This window comes from Chlamydotis macqueenii, chromosome 2 (assembly GCF_036417535.1).
Source record: "Chlamydotis macqueenii isolate bChlMac1 chromosome 2, bChlMac1.mat, whole genome shotgun sequence".
Lineage (NCBI taxonomy): Eukaryota > Metazoa > Chordata > Aves > Otidiformes > Otididae > Chlamydotis > Chlamydotis macqueenii.
In genome coordinates this window covers 108,349,309-108,371,957 of record NC_141557.1, presented here as the reverse complement: position 1 = coordinate 108,371,957, position 22,649 = coordinate 108,349,309, and the positions used below count along the sequence as shown (strand labels likewise).

At 37.9% G+C, this 22,649-nt stretch overlaps 1 protein-coding gene across 1 annotated transcript in view; it reads right to left on the bottom strand.

The window, feature by feature from the left end:
- The window catches only part of PIEZO2 (piezo type mechanosensitive ion channel component 2), a 323,563-nt gene that overhangs the window by 27,776 nt on the left and 273,138 nt on the right, over window positions 1–22,649 (bottom strand). Inside the window, exons 31-36 of the mRNA XM_086740615.1 lie at window positions 22,197–22,268; window positions 18,344–18,447; window positions 13,698–13,809; window positions 11,891–11,956; window positions 8,982–9,148; window positions 4,969–5,144 (exon numbers count right to left, since the gene is read on the bottom strand). Of these exons, the coding sequence (XP_086596741.1) occupies window positions 4,969–5,144; window positions 8,982–9,148; window positions 11,891–11,956; window positions 13,698–13,809; window positions 18,344–18,447; window positions 22,197–22,268 (697 nt within the window). The remainder of the gene's footprint in view (window positions 1–4,968; window positions 5,145–8,981; window positions 9,149–11,890; window positions 11,957–13,697; window positions 13,810–18,343; window positions 18,448–22,196; window positions 22,269–22,649) is intronic.

Below are 22,649 nucleotides of genomic sequence, written 5' to 3'. Positions count from 1 at the left end.
GTAATTCTTGAAAGAAAGAATAGATACAATAAATCCTTATCTCCTTTCACTTATCAAATACAACAGGACACCAAAGACATACACCATACATTGAGCATTTACGTGTTAACTGGAGAAAAGACGAAGAACTGGATGAGTTATGAGAAAGAAAGCGTGTAATTACATACAAGCATATAACATAGCAACAGGAAAGAAGCAAATACATTAATGACATATGGTAGGTAAAATAGCTATTTCTCCCGTAAAAATCTTTGAAAAACACAGATGTCAATGAAAGAAGTTGTGAGACCTGCTGTTTTAGCACACACAGTGACCTGCCTGAGTCCCTCAGACAGAATGAGAGAGGAAAGGACCCCAAAATGCAGGATTTACACTCTACTTTTCTTCTTTTGAGTTCATCTGTGTTACACCTGAGCAGCAGCAGTGGGGGATTTGCTTCCTTGGCAAGCATTATGTTTGTCCAGGGGCACAGAGAATTGGGAAAGACGTCAGAAGGGAAGTGCAATGGTGTTTTGTGTGTTACTTTGGTCTTGTTAGCTTGAAGTGAGGAAAAAAATTTGCTGGCATGAAGTGACAGTCTGCAGTTATTGCCCTAAGGAAAATGGGGAGCAAAATAAGTGGAATGAAGAAGCAGTTACTCTTAGGCCTATACTCACTAATGGCCTTTTTTTTGACAGGATGGGCTAAGGCTAATATACCAAAGGTATTGTAAAACACTTTCCTTAAAAGCAGTATTAGTGGCAGGAGCACCTCTGTCCTGCCAGTTCATTTGGCCAAGACCCTTTACAAGCCACTTCATTATTTCTGTGTGCGCACAAAGGGCACTCAAGCACCCTCCAGAGAAAACCTGGAGGGCTGTCTGTGCAGTGCAGGGTTTTGATGAAGCAGCAAACGCTGCTTCCTACAGGAACAGGGGATCCACCCTGGAGGCCTGATTCAGCAGTATGGAAACCAGTTGGACATCCATGTTACCGACTCCAGGGGGTCATGAGGGAGGAGGTTTCCCTTTGCACATACAGCTGTGGAATACGGCCAGATTGTGGTACTATCAGTGAGGTTTTGGTGCTAAAATATAGGGAGATCGCAGCAAGTAGACAATCTATTTTTGCAGATTATCTTTCTCTCTGTGTGCTACAACATTAGCCACATGTTATTTTACATCTCAAGGGCTGAGCTTATTTTTTTTTCAAGAGCAACACCTCTTACTTAGGTGTTGAAGTATTTTAAATGCAGGCATAGTTCAAAGGCAACCTTCCAAGGGCCTTAAGCAGAGCAGCTGTTGAAATCAAAGTATCCCATGCCTGTTCATATATTTTCAATGGAAGAAACATGTGCCAGCTTGCCAGCTGCCCTCCAAAACATGTAAATTCTGACCTGAGTCCTAGAAAAATCCAAAGAAAAACATATATTAATTCCGATAGATAAAAACATTTGCCCAGACAGAGACCCTGCAATCATTTGGTTTAAAGCTGTTTTAAATGAAGGCTGAATCATCAGAAGAATTATTGGCTGAGCAGCTGCTCTGTATCCTTGAATGTCAGGAGATATGTATGAGATGACACCTGTAGCACAGTCTGTATCTTCTTCATATACTTCTTTAGGAACACACTTCTGAACATGGAGGAAATGAAAACACCAATAAAATGGAGAGATTTACACTTGGCAAAGCTGATGTTGACTCAGTCATTGACTATCACATAAATTTAATCTAAGCATATCTTCCTGAGTGACTTTTCAAATTTGTGTCCTTGGAGACCTTGAAAAGCATTAGCTCCTTGAAATCATTCAAGGACTAGGTATTTTAAACTGAACATTCATTAAAAGCCCCGAGTTCAAGCATTTTATAAAAGTTGATTGGGTATCCATTTCAAATGGGGATATATATATAGCAGAGATGTTTTTATCGTCGATGAGCGGGAAATTTCTTACTTTGTGACTTCCTTTTTACTAAACAAATTTACCCTTCCCAGAGAGTTTATTAGTTTAAGGGGTGACTTACAAATTTTTTTGGTTTTTTTTTCTGCCCATGGGTTCATTACCTTTATGAACTACTACACTCCCCACACCTGCAAGCAAAGATGCCAAACATTTTCCATCATTCATGTTCCTAAATCAAACCCAGATCCAGCCCCAAACTTGAACTCGCCTTTCATTCTTCCTCCTGCCTCCCAAGGCAAATGTTACTTCTCCAGTACTCCCTGCCTCAGGCCCTATTCTCCCATCTGGTAACGGAAGCACAGATGAAAAGTGGTGTTCGTAAATACCCTGACCACACTTGTATGTTCACTCTTACAGCAGGGTCAGGGGCTCCCACCTGCTTATTAAAAGCTTGTTAAGGATCAACATCAGTCTCTTCTCCTCCTGGCCCAAGTGATCTTTGCACTTTGCCTTTAGGTTACATGAGAATATTTATACACAAAGAGAAATCAAACAATGTCATTACGAATACCTCATTATACCTTTAGCTACTGTGTAGAAAAATGACTGTGAATGAATGACAGCCCTACTAAAAGAGAAATCCCACAAAGGATACTCTGCAAAACTCCTTTTAGAGCTTTATCTAGGGTAAGAACAACATCCCTGGACAAGACTTATGAGTCAGCCCTGAACTTCTCAAGAAATTTACAGTTCCTGCAACTGATCAGGAAGGTTGTTCTCTCTGGAAATCCAGTGTTTAGAGCACGGAGCAGATACCTACAGTAATTCCTGTCCTGGAAGCTTCCATGCTTCTGCAGCCCTGTTGTACTGCCAGACATGCCCATCTTAATCATGGACTTAGCATCCACTACAGAATTTTGTGTAGGGCAACCAAAGAAAGATAGCCAGGATGCTGGTTAGAAACCCTCTGCCCCTTCCCAAAAGTTTTCTGTTGCAATCCTAGATTCATGATCATGGGGATGCTTTAGATTTAGTTAGTTGCGTTTACATTTACTGCACATCATTACTTTGAAATGTAAAATGCCCACTTCTCTTGTTTGGGTAATTAATAAAAATCACTGAATAAACTCACATGAAGTTTAAATCATTTCACATTTCTAAAAAGCTCCTAAGTGCTCTTATCATCCCAGGAAAAGACATGCAAGGGTGCCCCAATAAACAGAAGGCATTATCATTCAACCAACAGACTCATTTTTACTTCCTCTAATTACAGGTCATTATTACTGTAGCAGATGTGCACAGTTTGTAAATACTCTCACTGCAAGAATATTTGATTGTTCATTACCAGAAAGAGAATTTGAGATTAGATAAATCAGTCATAAGACTGCCTTTGCTATTCCTTTGTTGATAGGTCCTGTGATATCTTCTGAGGAAACAGAGATGACAGTAACACATGTGAAAGATTTAACTTTTTCTGTTGCAAAGCAGCTATATGGGATCACTGAACTATCTGAGTTTGAAGATATTTTACATGTGTAAGTATGCTCAAAGCAGGGTGACAAATAGGTGGTTATTTGGAAAAAAACACCCATGTAAGTAGAGCTCAACACTAGATACCATCTCATTGAAGAGGCAGAATTTACACATGAAAATGACAAGATTTGTCTTTTATAATTCATTTTGGAATTGGCTTCCCTTTGCTTCTACTTAAAGTTTGTGCTAACATGGTTATATAATAATGATACATTCTTCTATCAATAGTAAACAGTGTGACCAAAAACTATTTAATGAAAGCAGGACTGATATTACTACTCTTTCTTTAAGTGAGACTGAACTTTGCAGATTTAAATTCTGCCCTGCAAATATTCATGTGGCTCCAAGTGAGCTGGTAATAGAATTTGGCTTTACATTTTTCTCACGTCATCTGACTCCAGTAAAGCTTTGAGACAAAACACAAAGTTGTTGCTTAGTTGGGTAGCTAGCCACCAAGAAAGACTTGCTCAGGTTCACTAAAGTGAACCTCTCAACGGCCAGTGCTTACCCTGGGGAGCAATTTGTGAATATTTTGTTGAAGCACAGGACTCACAGGCACTCTCTTACACTTGCTTTTCAATAATAGAAAGGAAGAAAAGCCCTCGTTATTTTCAGTCGGCTAACATCTACCCATATGTCATTAGTAAAAGCTAAGCACAATTTACTGTACACAGAAGCTGCTGAGTTTGCTAGGAGTATCAAACACAACATGATACTGCCACATTTCAAAGAAGAATAGGAGACAGCAGAATGCAACAGATTATGAAACAGCTGGATTTCCAAAGCCCTCCCTTCTCCCCCTCATGTTGGACACTTTCTGCAGTGTCTTAAAAGTTGAGAACACCAGGGACATGGTGGGAACAGGCTGCCTCTGTAAGAGAATGAAGTGCCTTTGTGTGCATGGAGCAGCAGGAGCATGCAGTAGTTTTGGCAAGGGACTTGACAACATCCGTCTTCAGGAAAGAATAAGGAAGGTGGTTTTCCTGAACTAATACAGGTATTTGATCCACAAACTGTGTAGCTCTGCAGGACTGCAATCATAGCAGTTAGGAAATCAGGCTCTTCAGATGATCTTTGCCCTGTGTGTACGAGATGGCAATGTTGTTCTCTCAAACGCAGAACGTCTCTCAATGCAAAGCCTTTTTTGATTTGTGGGCAACAGACAACAATTTATTTTACAAAGACAAAATATTCACAATGAATGATCATTCTCCAAACTCCACACCTGAATTCCTAACACAGCATCCCGTAAGCATCCTAAGCAGGGTCTTATTTTCCATTACTTTTTACAAGAACCCCTGTCAATGACTCCTAATTCTAGGGGAAACAGAAAGCAGTGGGATAGTCATGCAGTGGAAAAGGAGTTAAGCCAACAACTGAGTGCATCACTATAAAGGAATAGTAACATATAGCAGAGGTTTACTATTAAAATGGCATGGATAAATCAAAGGCAGGATTCAACCTTGACTAGAAAGTTCATCAGTACTTAGATATTATCTAAAATTATGTCTACTGCATGATCCCTCTATCTTTCACAAAAGAAAATTAAATCAATACCTGGAGATACTGTCACGAGAAGCTGCTGAATCTAAACTATCCATTCTTTCAGATGCTTGCAAACCAGAAGCTTGACCAGGATTTTTATCAATTGAGTCCAGTCCTGACTCCTTAGAAAGTTTCATCATGTGGTTCTGGTAATACATATGGATGCTCTCCCGCGTTGGAACGTTTCCCTGTGGAACAGAGCAGAGGTAGAGATACATCGCAGGGGGGAAAGTGTATTCCTCAAGGAACTGGTTTCTTACGTCACTTGGCAAGGAACAGATTTAGGACTGTGCAAACAGCTTTCTAGTAAATAATAACCTCCCACTAGTAGTGCCTTTTCAGAGTGCAAGTCAGATTCTGACTTAAATTACCATGGCACAAAATGCTGGGTTTTCCAGCAAAACTGGAGCAATGCAAGCGGTTTCAGGCTGTATATAGCCAACAAAACTCTGTTGGGTGGACTCCAGATCATTCAGCATGAAAATGAGGTGTGGGCTGGGACCACGACTCAACCTGTCCTCCAGCAACTTTTGAGATACCTCTTTTAGAAGCTATCTAAAAGATACATCTTATCACCCTGTATAAGATGACGACTAATACATCTTATTAGTGGTCAGCAGTAGGTTTTTTTTTTTTTAACAGAAGAAAAAGAAACAGGTCATGTACAAACTCATCTAGATTTTCATTAGTGTTCCAAAGTAAGAATTTATTCATGAAGTATGGATACAGTTGGAAAACCATGAAAAATACACTGCAGGTCTTTATTCTTTCTCTATGACTTCAAGATCAAGCAAGCTCATGAAAGGATGGCTTTATTAACTGTCAGCCCAGATCTGGGAAGAGAATCAAGGCTTTCTGGCTATGATATTACAATCAGATTTCTAAAGGCGTGTCATAAGAACAAAACGGAGAATTGTATAGTCTGTTCTTAGGCAGAAACACATCCAACTCATTCCACTAGCAGTTGCATTGACTTCAGAAGATACACTGAGAGAGAAGATTGCTCTTCTTGAATAGTCATTTTTCTGACCCATAATGAAGTCTTATGCAAGGACTTTTTCCAGCTAAAATAATAAAAGTACTCTAAAATACTGCCCATATTCCCTTTACTAATACTGTTAGTTACTAGTATTTCTACTCTAGTCCTCTACACTGTCTCAAATCTAAATTTTTCAAAACGTGAAGTTTTGTCAAAAAAAAAAAATCTTAATAACAAAATCTGAAACACAGGTTTTTAGTTAGGTTTATCTGTATCTAAGCTGTGTTGCTTCTCCCGTAATAAATGTTTGTGCCATTATGACAGCCTCCCTCTGAAATTATGGCACACGCTACATTCTAGCTCAACTGCAGACCTGGGATAAAGGACAAGAGCTGTGACAGCAACAGTGCCCCACAACTAATGGAGGACTCAATTTCAGGTTCTTCTGTAGCTGGAAGAGAGATTAAAGAAACTTCTTACATCCAGTTAATTGTCCCTGCCTCCACATCAGACAAAGAAACATGTCACCATGATGGCTGCAGCGAAAGGCTCCTTTCTTGGGCAGCAATGACAGGCATGTGGCTGCTACAGAGACTTGGAAGTGCTATGGAGGAATTGATGATTCTGATGTTCATGGGTACCAATATTTCACAGAAGAGGAGAGAACGATTCTAGTAAAAACTTGAAATTTAAAGCTATTGACTGGCAGGAAATTCTTTGAAGGGCCCCTAGTACCAGAAGATTTAGGATTGAAGTAGGATATACGAGCCTACACAAGGACATATGGGTTCTATTGTAATCAAAATAGCATCAGGCTGCTGGCAACATGAAATTGAAATAAATAAATAAATCTATTGGGGAAAAAAGGATAGGAAAAACTCAGTAAAGTTGAGGAGAGAAGTAGTAATGAACGATCAAAATAAGGTCCCAAATGAGTAATGGCTGTCAAAAGGCAGTTAGCTTGGCTTCCGTGTAAATGTTAAAAACTCAGGGGCAGTGAGAAAGAATCATGTGATTTTCAGTGAGGATGCTGAAACAGCAGGGACTTCTGAGACTTGGGGCAAAACCAAGTATCACTAAAATGCTGTACTATCACACTACAAATTTTACAGGAAGGATGGAATGGAAGATTGCTTGAGAAAGAGGTGATATGGGTCAAAAAACATAAAGTCTAACAAATTATGTAAACTCACTGCGCCAGGATCATCACAGAGTCTCTGACTTGAACCAATTAATACTGGAAAAGTATATTATGAAGGCTCAATTTTTGACCGTCAGACCAGAAGTGCACTAGTGCTTGTTAAATACTAAGAAAGATTATAGAAGATGCCATAATGTATAATAATTCAAGTTAATTTTCAAATGTCCTCATGTACCATAGGAGAACATAATGAAAGAGCCTGTACGCGCACACACACACAAGTCAGCAGAATGGAAAAGACCAAGAGGAAGAAGCAAGCAGACATCTTTCAAGAAGTAAAAGTCATGAGGAAAAGCAAACAAGAATGAACTTTCTAGAGTTAAATCTAAAACTTCACCAAATTAGACCAAAAAAGATGCTGAGGAATAACTTGCTAAAATAAAAAAAAAATCTGATAACAAAAACATTTTCAAGAATACCATAATAATCAGCTGCTAGAAAGCCAGAGTATCAACAGGTGAGGCATATGCCTTCTATTCTGAGGAGAAGACACCATGTAGATTTATATAATTAGGAATACTAGAGTAAAATGGAATACATCTCTGATCTACAGGAGACTTCAAAACTATCAGAAATCAAGTTTAAAATGAACAAGAAGTACTTTTAAACATACCATATGGAATGACACTATATAACTCCATATTTTAGGATTTTCTGGAAGCCAACATTAAAAATAGATTAAAAAGGGACCAGTCAAACTCCAAGAATATAGATTCCTTGGTACTATTAAACATAATGACTCAGATGCAATTTCTAGTTTAGGATGCCCTAAACCATCCATTGCCACAAACTCTGACATATTCCAAAGAAAAATTTACTCTGAACATGCCATATTTCTTTTGCTCTGCTTTGGGTCTTTATTTATTTGCTATTATTATTATTATCTGCTTACTATTGGACACCTTGGGGAAAGCCCCAGTAGCTAAACAGTAACACTGAAGCAGCCCTCTCTTCAAGGTCAGTGTCTTCCAGCCAGACTGCGTACAAATTCCCTCTGACCAGGACAAGCCTGCCTCTCAAACCTCCTGGGTTCATGGGCAGCTTGCTTATTGTGCCGGCAGACATTGACAGTAGTTGGGCAGTATGGGGCTTTATTAAGGCCAAGAGTACTAACGTGTTGTTGACCTTTTCAACCTATTCATCCCTGAGACAGTCTGCAGCTTTTAACAGAAACTGGAAAGAACTAAAAATGAGGCTTCTATGCCAAGTTTCCAGAAATAGTTGGGTAGCTAGTGACATATGTAAAAATACCTGCACTTAACATGAGAGCTTTCCCCACTTCAAGGTATCACCTACTTGCATTCTGAAGACCCAAATACGTTTCTAGTTACATTACCAACATTAATCTTCCATAATAATGGGTTTTACTAATATACAGCTAGTTTGTGGCAGACCAAATAGCTTCATTGTGAGGGAAGAAAATTATACCTGTACGTTGTCAGTCATTTCCAAGGCAGGCTGGTCTACAAACAGACTGAAATATGCAGACTGAGGTGCTTTTGAGCTGTTTAAAATGCCATGTCTTCTCCTCTCTACTTGAATCTATCCTGTCCCCTCAAATCCACACTTTATCACAGAGGAGTTTCAGTCAAATCCTTGTATCAACCTCTCAAAGAATTATTCTTCCCATAATTTGTTTTGTATTCAAGTAATAAGCCAACTAATTTATTATCTATATATTTATAAAACAGCAGCAGTAAAAGAGTCTAGACCTATTTTCAAAATGCACGTATAAGTGAGATTTTTATAATTTTTCTCCTTAACACAGTAATCTGAAAAGGCAACATTTCATTTTTCACTGAGGTGGAAGTGGCATTAGCAGACAAAAAAGGCCAAAGGTGTTACCTTCTTAATCTCCCTGGTCAGCATACAGCGCTCGATTCTTAGCACAGTGGAGATATCGATGTGCTCTCTTGAGATGGAATTAAGCCAAGCTGTAAAACTGTCTAGTGTTGCCAGGAAAAGGACCCAAGTGAACTTCAAGATATTAAATATCCTCTTGATGATGTTATCTAAGGGAGAGGAAAAGCAACATAGAGTTAATGAACGCAAATACATTTTGCTGCATTCCTGCTAGAGTTAGATTAATTTTTCCTTTTTTGTCTAATAATAATAATCGAGCCTGCAAGATCCTGTCATAGTAGGGAATCTCTGAAGATAGCTGGAGGCCTTTTGGCTGTCTGGGCCATTTTCCTGCCTGTATGTTTAGGCTTGCTTATCATCTGGAATCTCTTTTCCACCCCATAACTCCCTGGTGCTGCAATCGCCAGTCATATAAACAGTCTCTGATTTTAATGAGACACTGTATGCACAGGTCTGCAAAATGAAACCAAAAGATTTGGGTAACTCCTGAGAGGTATTCAACATCTCCAGCTCCCGTGATCTCAACAGCCACTCAGCCAGCATGTTGAGCCGAGCCTCATACCTGTCTATTTTCTTGTGCATGCTTCTCTCTACACAGAGTTTGCCTTTCGTGCTTGAACCTTGCTTAGTTGAGTTTTAAAGTCTAACCTGCCTAAGCAGTCTTTGAATCTGTCCCAGTTTTCCAGCCACCTCTTTGCATCTACTGTTTCCAAAGTCTCCCTATTTTTTTTTTTTAAATAGGCTGCACTGTGTCACCAGGGATCTCAGATCAACTAGCCCAAATAGCACAAATCATATGAATAATTTATAAAACACTACTCTTGCACCATTTTGCCAAAGCAGTACAGTCTCCCATGAGTAAGGCTTATGGGTTTATACCAACAACAGCAGCTTTATTTTGCTCAACACAGCTGTCTCAAGTTAATTTCTCATTTCAATAGTTCCTTTAGCATTAGCAACTGCATTTCTCACCCAAAAAGCATCACTCAGCTTATTTTTCTTCCACTACCAAACATACACACCATACCACAGTTCTTATATAGTGTTTGCACAAATGCTAAAAAAATTCTTTCCAATTAGCTGGTTCCAGAGCTAGTTGTCCCTGCTAGGTTGCAAATCCCAGACCACTAGCTATAAAGATAAATTTTAGAGTAATTGGCCTAAGAAATAATAGAAAACTGCCAATAATCTGCCATGCAGGGACAAAATGTTTGAAGTAGATACTAAGGAACCAACCTATGTGGCTAAAGCGTGATGCATTTAACAAAGTCACTTCTTAGCTGTACCACAAGATGGCACGCAAAACTTTGGGGAGTGCACATTCGCTCCTTAGAAAGAACGCAAAGGTGAAGCTATAATAAAGCAAAGGATTTCCTATGGAGTAACATGCACGTGTCTCTGGCTGTGCAGGCAGGGTTGTAGGCACATATGTTTGGAGAGAAACCATTAGTGGTACAATCCCGTAAAGTAGATGCTGAAACGGCAGTATGTACCATTTACCTGAGCAATGCCATGGAACTGGTCCAGTATCCACATTTAGTCCACCTCACTTGGTCATATAATTATTTCAGTAACATTTTGCCCTTTTTTCAGGCCTTTTCTATGTCATTTAGAATTGGAGATATTTTATGATTTATCAACTTAAATTTTATTCACTCATATTTCAACATGCAGGTCTTGAAGCTAAGGAAATCTTGCCATTGGAAATTAAACATAAGGCTGTTTCTACTTCAAGGAGCATTCATTTCCTTTGAATTCCAGATGTAACACTATGAATAGGTTAAGAGAAGGTGTAGCACTCACACACAAAACTATACAACATATAAGTGTTCTTTTTTAACCCACACTCTTCCTCTGTAGTATAGAATTCCTGCTACTGAATTTGGAAGAACCGCAGGTCTCAGGTTAAAATTATTTTTAGCAATGCCCACCACTACCATGCCATAGTCTCACCACAGTGCTTTGCCAAGCACTTCCAGTCTAACCTGAAAGGTCATTTTCTACTCTAGGATGGAGGTGATTAAGTATACATTTTTAATGATGTTGTAGCTGTTCTGGCAGCTTTGCTGTTCTCCAAAACTTTTTAAAAATAATCTTTTGGGCATCGATTGCATCTAAACATCTTCAAAAAGGGAAACAAATATTTATTTCCTGCAGTCTCACTCAAGGTAAGCCATGATGAAGACTTACTTAAGAGGAGAGTCTGTTTTCTTCTTTTACTCCAGTTAGAAACAAAGAGCCAAGCTTAGACTTATGATCCATTACACTTCTTTGTAGGAAAACTTTCAATATGAGCAAGATCTTGCAAACTGTTGGCATTTCTTCTGTTGTGCAGAGCATCCTTAAATCTGATTATGAATGAGAATGGGTAAGATTGGGAAAATCCTACTTTTTTAGAGGAGATATTTGCACCTTGCTGAATGGGTCGGTACCAGACAAAATCATTATCTTATCCTTGCTAAAGCACACTGAAAAAAATGCAAAGTCTTTGTGCTAATAATAACATTTCAGACATTCAAAATCAATGCAGATTTTAACATAGGGCTGTATGCAATCAGAACTGGAAGCTAAGCTTAGGTGGAAGTTGTTCTGTAAATAAAATATACAGCAAGCGATCAAGTCTGAGCTTGCAGGTGTATTTACTAAAGTGTGTAGAGAATGAGTGCAGTAGCTAATACTCCAGGAGCAGAAGTTCTTATGCTCAGGACTTGTAAACCTGGCAATTGGAAACCTGAAAGTAGTTAGGAAGTTCTTACTGCACAGGTTAGAATGGATTTTGCAGCTTTTACACACGTCTGGGATCACTGCAATGCTGTCTCTGTGATACGTTGTGATTATGCCACCAGTCACAACTGCATTGTGACAGCAGAGAAGCCTTTCTGCCTCCGTACCTGGTCCATCAGATTTCTTCTTGACAGGTTCCTCTTCACTGTCTTCACAGTCCGCATCAGTACCAGCTATTGAAAACAATGAGTGAAACACCGAATGTTACACCTATAGAAGTGGGACTATAAATACAATTCAAGCTGGAAAATGCTACAGTTACTAAGCAATAGCGAACAGTTCCTCACCTACCACTATAACAGAAAGTACATTTCCATTTCTAAAGGATTCAAGTGAGAAGACAACCTTGTCAGTGAAGGTGTTCATGGATGACCACCCCTCTGTTGTAATTTGCAGTGGCATTTTCTTACTAGATAGGCTGCTGAGCAAGAGCTTCTGTTGGCATAAACCCAGGCAGTTTCTCAGTCACACTGCTTCCAGCCTGAGCAGCCTCACCTTCCACTGGCTCACACTCGAGCTCAGTTCTTCAGCTTCTGCAAAGGGCAACCTGATCAGTGCTCTGCTCTTCTCCTGCCTCAGACCCAGAAGACCCAAATGAACTGAGTGGGACCTTCAGGTTGGAAGGAGGTAGCAGAGTTGGTTTGAAACTACCATGTGATTCCATTTACGCCCTGTAGCAGAAGTGTGACAGAGTCTTGCAGGCAGAACTGAAGGACAGACAAATGACTCTCCTTCAACCTACTATCCACTAACTGCAGCTACAGCTTCAGTGGCAGCAGTCAAATTGTAAAGCTCCTTTTTATTTTTTTCTGCAGATGAAGAAGCCAAATGGAGGAAAAGTCCAGCTGATGCAGCCTGAATGGGTCACCCTCTTCTCCATCTATATCAACCAGAAACACTTCTGAATTTCTATTTTCTTTTCTGGTTTAAAAAAAAAGGAGAAAAAGATGAAGAGATACGAACCAGTTATAAACTTATTTTTCTCAGAGGCATGAATGATTTTACAGTGTCAGTAAAACCCTGTTAACATTTGTCTGTTTTCCTTCTGCTACCTTCTGACTTCACTGTGAATTTAGGGGCTCGTAGACACTTGGGTTCCTCTGTGAGTACAGCATGAAAACTGAAAAACATCTCTTGATAGTCTTCCCCATGTATCAACTCAAGTTTCTTTAGGGAACAATACAGGAAACGTGGCAAAAAGAAATAATATGTGGCTATTTCATTGAATTTTTCTTACAGCTCCACTTGAACTACAGCTCTTCAGGAACTTCCTCACAACACAAAATGTAAGTCTGTCATTGTCACATGCAAGACTTTCCCCGGGAATACACATGAATTTATCATCAAAATAAGAGACTTTGAGCAACCCTAGAAAAACCTGGAGAGTAAGATAAACCTTTTTACGAGGTGAGAGAGTGAAAAGGTAATGTCCTTGCTCTGCTTGATTCTGGCCAAACACCTGGCATTTACACTCCCATATAACGGAGAAATGCTGTTAACTACCACAGTATTGGCTTTGTGAAGCTATGCCTTTAGGGAATTATGGCTTTCTCTTGCAAGTACTCTACTTCCACAAATGCTTTCATATAGCTGATGTTTTCTGCAATGTGTTGAGTCTTCCTATTTGGCAAAAGTTCTGGAGGTGTGTCTTGCAACTTCGTGGCAAACACATATATACCCTCTTCTCCTTTATCTCCCCCAATGTGCACCATGTAGAACAAAAGGACTTAGCGATGGCTGGCCTTGTCAGGGGCTGAGACAGGGAGAGACAGCCAGCCAAAGGTAAACTGATTTTTCAATTCCTAGCCAGAACTGAGAGCGCTTGCCCTCTAAAGCTCAGCTGCCTTTCACTACCAGTAACAAGAGGCAGCCTAGTTAACAGTACCCTTTTTTAAAACACTAGAGTCTACCTACCATCCCCAGATCCTTTTCGTCTTCGCTTATCCTCCTTGCCAAAACTTTTCTTCTCTTTGCGCCTTTGTCGCAGTGCCGTTTTAGGGTCAGTAATCCAGGCCTGATAAACAAACTAGAAGGAACAAACTCATTTATTTCAAGGTTCTTCATGTTTTGAAAGTAAACCATAGAATAAGCCACAAGCAGGACCATATAATTTGAGTAAACACATTCAGATCTGCAGGGAAATATTTTGAATCCCAAATCAAACACCTCCCCTGCAGATCTGCTGAGTTTTCATGTGCTATTTTTGCAAGCATAAAACCAAATGTGAAAACACTTGTGGGTGAACCAAGTTTCATTAGAACCCACAAAAATTCATGCTCTGAACTTTGGGAATTAATACCCTGTTGTACATATGGGATACTTCACCTGAATCTCTCAATTTAATTCTGTATTTCTACTTTATTATTTTACAAGGCAAGATGCAGAGTAATGGAAACTTTAAGAGAAAGTGCTGCAACCAACTAACTAAAGCATCAAAAGATGCGATGATATCTCAGTACAGGTATTTGTGCTTGTAAATTTTTAATACTTTAGGTGTTTCCCCCCCGCCTTCATAAACTCCAGTGGAACATTTACAGATTTGCTATCTATGCAGAGTCCCAAACCTGGCAGTCAGGAGTTCCTCAAATTTCATCCTGATTTTGACAGTGACTCCCTTTGTTGCTTCAGGTAAGTTACTCATGAATCCTTCTGCTACTGTTTTTCTAGTTGTAAAATTAAGACAGTAATACTTACCTATACATCAAGGGGAATTTATGGGGCCAAATCCTGCTCACAGCACTTACTCAGATCAACAGTCTGTTGACCTGTATGACTACATGAATTGGCCCAAAATATTTATAAATGCTCTACCAGTTAAAAAGCTCAAGCTGTGAAGAAAGGTTACAGAAAATAGCAGTAACACTCATATCTTTTTTTCCCAGTAAGACATAAAATGTGAATAACAGAAGCTAAGGTAACTGTATCGTCTCCACCGCTCTTTAGGACCAAAGATTTTCTTTTGCTCCTTTTATGGTTTTCATTTAAAAATGGTAATCATCTTCAATTGGCACTGTATTGTTTTCTATTTTAAAGCAACACAGGTTGGTAACAGAGACAGGGCATGGAAGCAGACAGATGCAGGCATGAGGGTGAAAATAAAGCACAGTAACAACACAGCTCTTTTAATTCACAAGACAAACATGCAGACAATGAGAGAAACACACATGTATCTCAGTGAAGCTGGAACTGCCCTTATAGGAGAGAATGGTAAAAGTTCTATTTGGTTTATTTATACCTTTAAAATTTGCATACACAAATTTATTTGGAACAGTAAAACCATTTTTAAAAAAAAAACTGTCAAACTGACTTTAATTTAAAAGGGGAAAATACTTTGCTCTGTTTTGTGAATGTATACAACAATGGAGAGGAAATTATTTTGGTACTGTTGATAAGAAGGTCCTCTTCCAAATCTCTCAAGGTCCATACATTTATTTTTATAGGTCTGACTTGTTCAAAGCAAGCACCACACGAGAAAATGTGTGAGACCAGAGGCACTGGTTTCTCTTTGCTTTGTAATAGGTGTTTTCTAACGAAGGTGATCTGGGGGAATGGTGATACTTAAGTGAACTAATACAGTATTACTTACTGAAAGTCAGAAACTGTCAACATCTGCTATTGAACAGTTGACTCAGAAACTGTATGCTAGCCACAGCCATAGTGTGAATAAAGAAATTAGAGGTAAAAGGCCGACTTGGAAGAAGGTAGAAAATTAGGATAAAAAATGTGCATTTGATTAATCAATTTAATGTAACTACTTATGTTAGGCTGTGGATATTTTAAGAGCTGACAGGTTGCATAAGTATGCATTACTTTAGATTTTTACCACTGGACAAACTTTAAATGAAGTATCTTTTAGGCTGTGTAGTTGGTAGGCTCAATCTGTAACGCTCACTCCTTACAAATGCCATGTTACACGTACAGAGTGTAATATCATAAACAGTGCTCAAAGGTAGGAAATGCTAAATGTATTCAAGGAGTACAAGAACGAAGATGCATAAATCTTTTTTATTATGATGAAGGTCATAAAAGCAGAGAGCTAAAAAGGGGTTTGGAGCAGAATGTGTGTTTTACAAACTTTTTGCCAGCTTTCTGAGATTAATTACCATGGTGTCCATAAGATACATGCAACTAGATGCGACTGTCTTGTACAGCAGTATCAGAAGAAAATTAGAATTTGGGTCTGCATTTTCTCTCTGAGGTTGCACTTAAAAAAAGATAGACCACTTTTCTTGTGGCTCGACCACTACAAAGATACAAAATGTATTACATTTACTAGGAATGAAGCTTTGACTGTCATTATTTTTTTTTTTAATCACTCATATAAGAGGAAAAATGCAGATAAGGACAGAGGTACACATTACATCAGGAACTATGGATGGGTCACATACTGAGCACTCGCAAAATGTAAAGTACCTTTGCTGCTTTGATTAAATACTGAAGAATAGTTTTGGGTAGTTTAATGACAGACTTTGGCAAGGCTAAAATGGCTGAAGCAAATTTCCCAATAGCTCTCTATAAAGAAGGACAAAGCAAGAGCAATTAGTAGAAAACAAGAAAATATTAATAAAAAGTATCTACTGAATGATTGTATCTAGATTATTGAGAACAAATTTACATTCATAGACTTCAGCATGAAAAAAGATCATTTGTGACGTTCACAATGAAATTTCAATGAGATGATTCTTAACTGACTGTAATCTCTAATAAATAAAATCTCCAACTTAACCCTTAAAGTGACTATTGCACACAATTTACATCAAAAGAAAAAAAACAACAATTAAAAATAATTCTTTAGCAGGCTCTACAACTAAATTCACTTTGCTAGTATTTTACTAAGACCATATGCATGGTGATGGAAGGTGAATAACGTATAATGACCAAATGATGAACAAGCTTTTCATAAAGAAAAACAATTTTATGTTCTATACAACTCTCCTCCTACTTAAAGCCATTCAACTTCTTCATGTTGCACATATTGCAGAACTTGTCACCTATACAGAATGTTTGGCTAGAATTTTGAAATAAAGACCAGATACTCCAACCTCAGATTAATAGTTTCAGGACTGAGCTTCAAAAAATAAGACCAAACAAACAAAAAACCCAAACTGCAGAGTAAATGAAAGAATCTTATAAGCTTCTGACCTCAGAACTCTTAAAGCTTAGAACTCCTTAAAATCTCAGTGCTTGGCACTAGCACCTCTGAACAAAATGTTGTCACCATTTTTTAAAAAAGTCAGCAGAAACAAGAATACAAACTTTCCCCTACACCTGCATGAAAACCAGAAAGAAAAATGACCTAGAAATTCATGGGTCATTTTTACGGTCCAAGGTGAGTTAAATGCAAAATATAAAAAAATCAGTGTAAATAGCAGAAAATACAACTTACTTATCACATTATTTTTCATCCAGATTTGTTTTGCCTTTTTTAAGGTCAGGAAAAAAACTTTCTGTGTAATTACCATGCAGGTAGTTTAACAAATGTAATCAGTTGGTAATATAATGTAAATACATAAACTAAAGGCACATTGTACTGATGAATTAAAGGATTTTTTCTTGTAATTCAGTAATGTCACCTGGGAAGCTTTGTTTGAAAGCTATTGGCATAGGGAGGAGAAAAGCACGGAGGTAATTTCTTGCTCTTGCTTGGGCTGGGCTTTCAGTAATGCGCCACTTCTGCAGTGACGTGAGCTTGCATCTGGATGGGAATACTCATCTGCAAACAGCTACCCATCTGCTTAAGCTTTTAAAGTTACAGACCTGAAAAAGTTCTGTGGTATTTCTGAAAATTCTTCAACAAGTAAAACTTTAATCTTAGGAAGATTAAAGCAATCCTATATGCATGAGTATTTCACTAACTTCTTCACCCAAGTGCTTCATTTAAGCTAGTGGCTTCAATACCTGGTACTGTCTAACCTCAACTAGCCTGTATGTAGGAACTCAGTTAGGAAACTTCATCTATCTTTTAAGATTACAATATCCTCTTACTTCAACACAATCTGTCACTTAAAATGCAAACATGTTCATTAACATTATCTTGTAAAACAAAGGGGAGAAAGCGATGCAGTCTCCTTTTGTAATTTCAAATGTTAAGCTCTTCATAACCCAAGGATACATTTCTCTAGTACACTAGGCTCAATAATTAAAAAAAATATTTTCCATGAAAAGCTGCCTATTTTTGAGATAATATCTTCACAAATGATAACATCTACTCAAAACCAGAAAACCACTGAAGCATTGTACAGTAGTGCCAGAGGCAAGTCAGCCTCCTCACTTGTCTTTATTGCAACACAGAAAAAATAAAGCTCAGATTATTAATATTTGGGTTTATATTTTTGTTTTTCTCAGACATAAGTGAATGAAGATATGATTTCACTATAGTTCCTGTAGGAATTTGGCAATGCTTACAAAGAGGCAAACTTGCATTTTAAATTGGCAAGAAATTTCTAATACTTTTCAGATCTACTTTAGATGCACCGACTGCTTTAACATATGCGCCTGTGTTATGAGAAGTCTACATTTTTTTCCAGATGTCAACTAGAAAGCAAATTACCATAAAGTACCTGAAATGCAGATTTTTTCCGAGGCTCTTCCTCTTCTTTTTTCTCCTCTTCCTCTTCCTCTTCACTATCCGTCTCAAACAAATAATAATTTCCACTTCTGACCACTAAGTGAAACAAAATATTTTTTTATGTTTCTGAAAAGCTCTATTTGCAACTGCCCCAAGACCTACGAACAGCCAGCCAGTCATTTAGAAATTCATAACCAGGAGAGGTGAGAACAGAGAACAAGCGAGAGATGAAAAGGTCTCAGGCAATTTATTTGATGTTAGTCTGCAATACTTTGGGCATGAATGAGAACTATACAAGAACTAAGGAAAACATCAGCATTGGAAGAAAATGTGAAGAAAAAGCTTGAAGTATGTCAAGTATAGGTTATATTTTTAAGAAAAAAATGGCAGTTAAGTCTAAATTAATAGGGAACTGATGGTTATTTAAGGGAGTAAAAAAGAGCCCAGCAGGTAAGTAAATTAATTTACATGAACAGTACCACTGGACAAAAAATACAGAATTTCTCTTTAAAATGCTGAGGCATCCTTTAAGCTACAGAATGGGATGGTATTAGTTAATGCTTTCTTCAAACATTTAAGCTTTGATTAGGTAATGGAAAACCTTGGTTTGTTTAAAACAAATCACTTCGATTCTATTAATGCGATTGCAAATAAGTTTTAATTTTTTGCCCACGGATTCAGAAAGATTCTGAAACCTTGATACAGTAAAGATGCACAGTGAATAAGCTAGGCCTTATATCCTTGAACAGAAGCAATGTTTTTATTTTTCAGACGGCAACAGGCCTACATGAACGAACAAGGGAAACAAAAGAAATGAAAAATAAGGTAAGGAGCAAGAGAAAAATCAAAACCACAGCATTACATTCAGCAGTGAAAACTGGTAAATAATTTCCACATCTAAGCTGAAATATTCAAAGGAACAGTTACTTAGATGAAATGTCACACAATCTGGATATATGGAGCAATACGTATTTATATTGAAAATTATATTTACCCCTCATTATAGGTTTCTGGAAAAGTAACAATTGCTTTAATTCAATCATACCTTGAGTTCTACACAGATCCTCTGTGCACAGATGACCACACTAACTACCATAGAAACCTCAGTATAAGCACACTGTGAAATTTGCCATAATTCTATCGGATCATAACTTCAGCATCTAAAACTTCCTCACAGAGGGAATATTGTGCCTCATGTGCCCAGTTCTGACTTCTAACATCAAAGAACAACCCGCACAGGGACAGAGAGTCTGCTTCAGCAGTTCTAATTGCTGAACTGAGGTGAAAAGAAAGTTTGGAAATTTCTTGGATCAAGCAAATTAATTATTTGTTACAGGGCCTTCTAAGAATGCCCATTTAAAGTATATTAAAGAGATGAACATATTTTAAGAGCCAGGAGTCTGCAGTTCTCTTTCATAAAAAAGTATCTTATAATGAACAACAGAAATTGTTCACAGAGAAGATCAGCAGGATAAGGCCTGACACGTAGGGGAAATCTCCACTGCAGTGCAGTTCCTTAAAGGCTCAGAGTAGCGCCTGGTCAGACTTGGAATGCCTGAGCTGGCAGAAAATAAATCTACAGTGATCTCCTTCCAAAATTTTTTAGGTTAAAGTGTATCTGAGGGGACTTTATAGTGTAGCAGTCACGCCTCTTTTACAACTAAAGAGGGAGGTATGATTGAAAAGCAATAATGCATTCTTGCACACATCGAAATGGAATAAGAAGTACATTAGTCACCTAAAGGGATTACTGAAGAGACCAAATTTTACTAGTAACATAATTCATGGCCAGAATGGACTTTGGGATCCCCTCTCCTACTACAAAATGTGACTTTCTCCTACTGAGAAAAGGAACTTGCAGGTTTTCGTTATAGAATGAGATGGAGGAACCATCATCTGCTTGTACCCAGAAGGAAAGAGGTCCCCAGGACAGCTGTGAGCATCATCTTTTGTGCTCCATCAGATGCAACTCTGTGCCTCAGGAGAAGCTGAGGACCTTGAAGCATCTGGCTCTAAATCCTGCTAGTCTTTGTGGGGCTCCATATGTAATCCACAAACACAGGAGGAACAATACCTCCCTGCAAGGGACAGCATGAGTGAGCATCAATGAAGAAATCCTCACCAATGTTTCCCATCTGTTCTACTCAGACCCAAATTCCTGACTGTGTTTTAATTCCTATGATATACAAAATGAGGTATCTTTATGTAGAACAAAATTCTAACAAGTGGTATAAAAAGAATAATAAAAATCTAAATTAAGCACCAGAATTGGCACAAATACATATAACACAGCCACAGCCTCATTTACAGAGAGAAGCAGCCATGTGCAGCAGAACACTGCAGAGTTACAGCACAGTGTTTCAAAAAGAATAGACGGGGGATATCAGTATATTTCCAGTTTGTATGTCTGTGACCACCTACTGTAACTGCCACGGTTCAGTGAGTGTGGATGCAAGCCACATGGCAGGCAACCACTGTTTGCAGGATCAGAGTCTGTGATGTTTCCCACAAGGTTTTGCATTATTGCAATAAATAATTTCAAGAATGCTCACTGTTTAAACATCAAAATGAAAGTTGCTACCTAAGAACATTAAATAATGAGGGTGAAATAAGTAAAAGCCAAGGTCAATGTCTCTCTTTGAGCAGTTCTTTTTACAAAACCCGTGGTGAATAAACAAGAGACCATATCCCATTCCTTCAAAATCACTGCAGCTTGAAATTCTACAGTAAAAACTCGCAAGTTACAGTTTTGATCTCTTTTGTTATTGTTGTTCTTTATGAAACTACAGGGCAAGAAGTTTATTTTCATAAGACTTTTGAAAAGGGATAGGTCTCTCTAAAGTGGCAGTGTGCCCTTTAGGAAAATAAAAATAGAGGCACAGTTTACTTGTGACTTGATAGAAAAAAGTATATGACATTCTGTTAAATGCTGTTGGCAAATATATATGCCGGAGTTATAAATAAATACATATAGGTAAATGAAGGAGTATGTAGATGTGTAAAAGTATTACTTGGAGTAACTCTTTTAAACTAAATGACCAGACATTCATAGTGAACTCTGATCAGTGCTATACACTTGAATATTTTTTAAATCTTCAGAGGTTATTAAATAGTTCATGTCTGATTTCCTTCAACAAAGAGCCAATAGGAGGATACCAGATTTGAGATTGCAGTCTACTCACTTTTCTTGTTTTAGACAATCCATAACATAGGGAAGAACTCTACTGCTTGGACTGGGCTACAAGCAAATTAACATATGATAATGCAACAATGATATGAGTGATATAGGCTAAGAATTTCTTGTGCACAAGGTTGAACATATTTGCACTTGCAGATAAACATTCAAAAATGGAAATAACAAAAGGCTGCCTTACTGTGATACTCTGATTTCTACAGCTGATAGTAGAATGACTGATGAACCATAAAAAAAATATGTATGATGCGTGTATATGAAAAAGAAATTATGACTAATCTTAGAATGCATTGGCAAACCTTCACCTTCATATTTGTAAATATATTGTGCTTTGCAGTAGGGGGAAGTTGAGACTTTTGAGGCCAAGATAGATTCTGTTTGGTACATGTTTATCTGATATGATATTTTTCTAAGAATGCTCAAAGTATCATGAGCTAGCTATGCTTCTAACACACAGAAGTTCAAAGTATCGTTAAACTCACTCCTTGAAGATTTGGAAGTAGTAATCATTTGTTGAAAAAAAAACAAGCCTTCTATCAAGTCACAATCATAAAATCAGGCATAAAACAAATAGGTCATGGGAATGCCTTCATTCTGGTCAAGGATATAAGGGTTAAATCCACGTATTTGTAAGATGATTGAGAAAACCTACTGGAAGCATGATCAACCCAAGGCCGCCACCACAGCTTTTTTTTGCCCTTGGCTTTCTCTTTGTCTGCTTCTCCTAAAATAAAATATGTCCAAATATTAATTTTACAAAACGAGAAACATGTTTTTTTACACTGATTAATAAGTTTTAATTTATCTCAAAAGAGCTAAAATTTCATGAACACATCAGATGTCAGATCTACTGAATACATTCAATATTAAAATCACTCAGAAGTGTGACCACTAAGCAGAAATACTCTGGTTTATGCAGCAGTTAAAACAGCAGTCTACTCTAAAACAGCTAAAAAAATCAGGTTTGTTTTTTAAAACATACAGTTACAGTTGACTGTAATTTCAAGAAGAAAATATTTTCCCTCCTCTCAAATCCCCTTACATTTCAGGCTCCAAAAATGTTAAGTCCAGTAAGTGCTGATCCGAAGTCACTGCTAGAAACGTG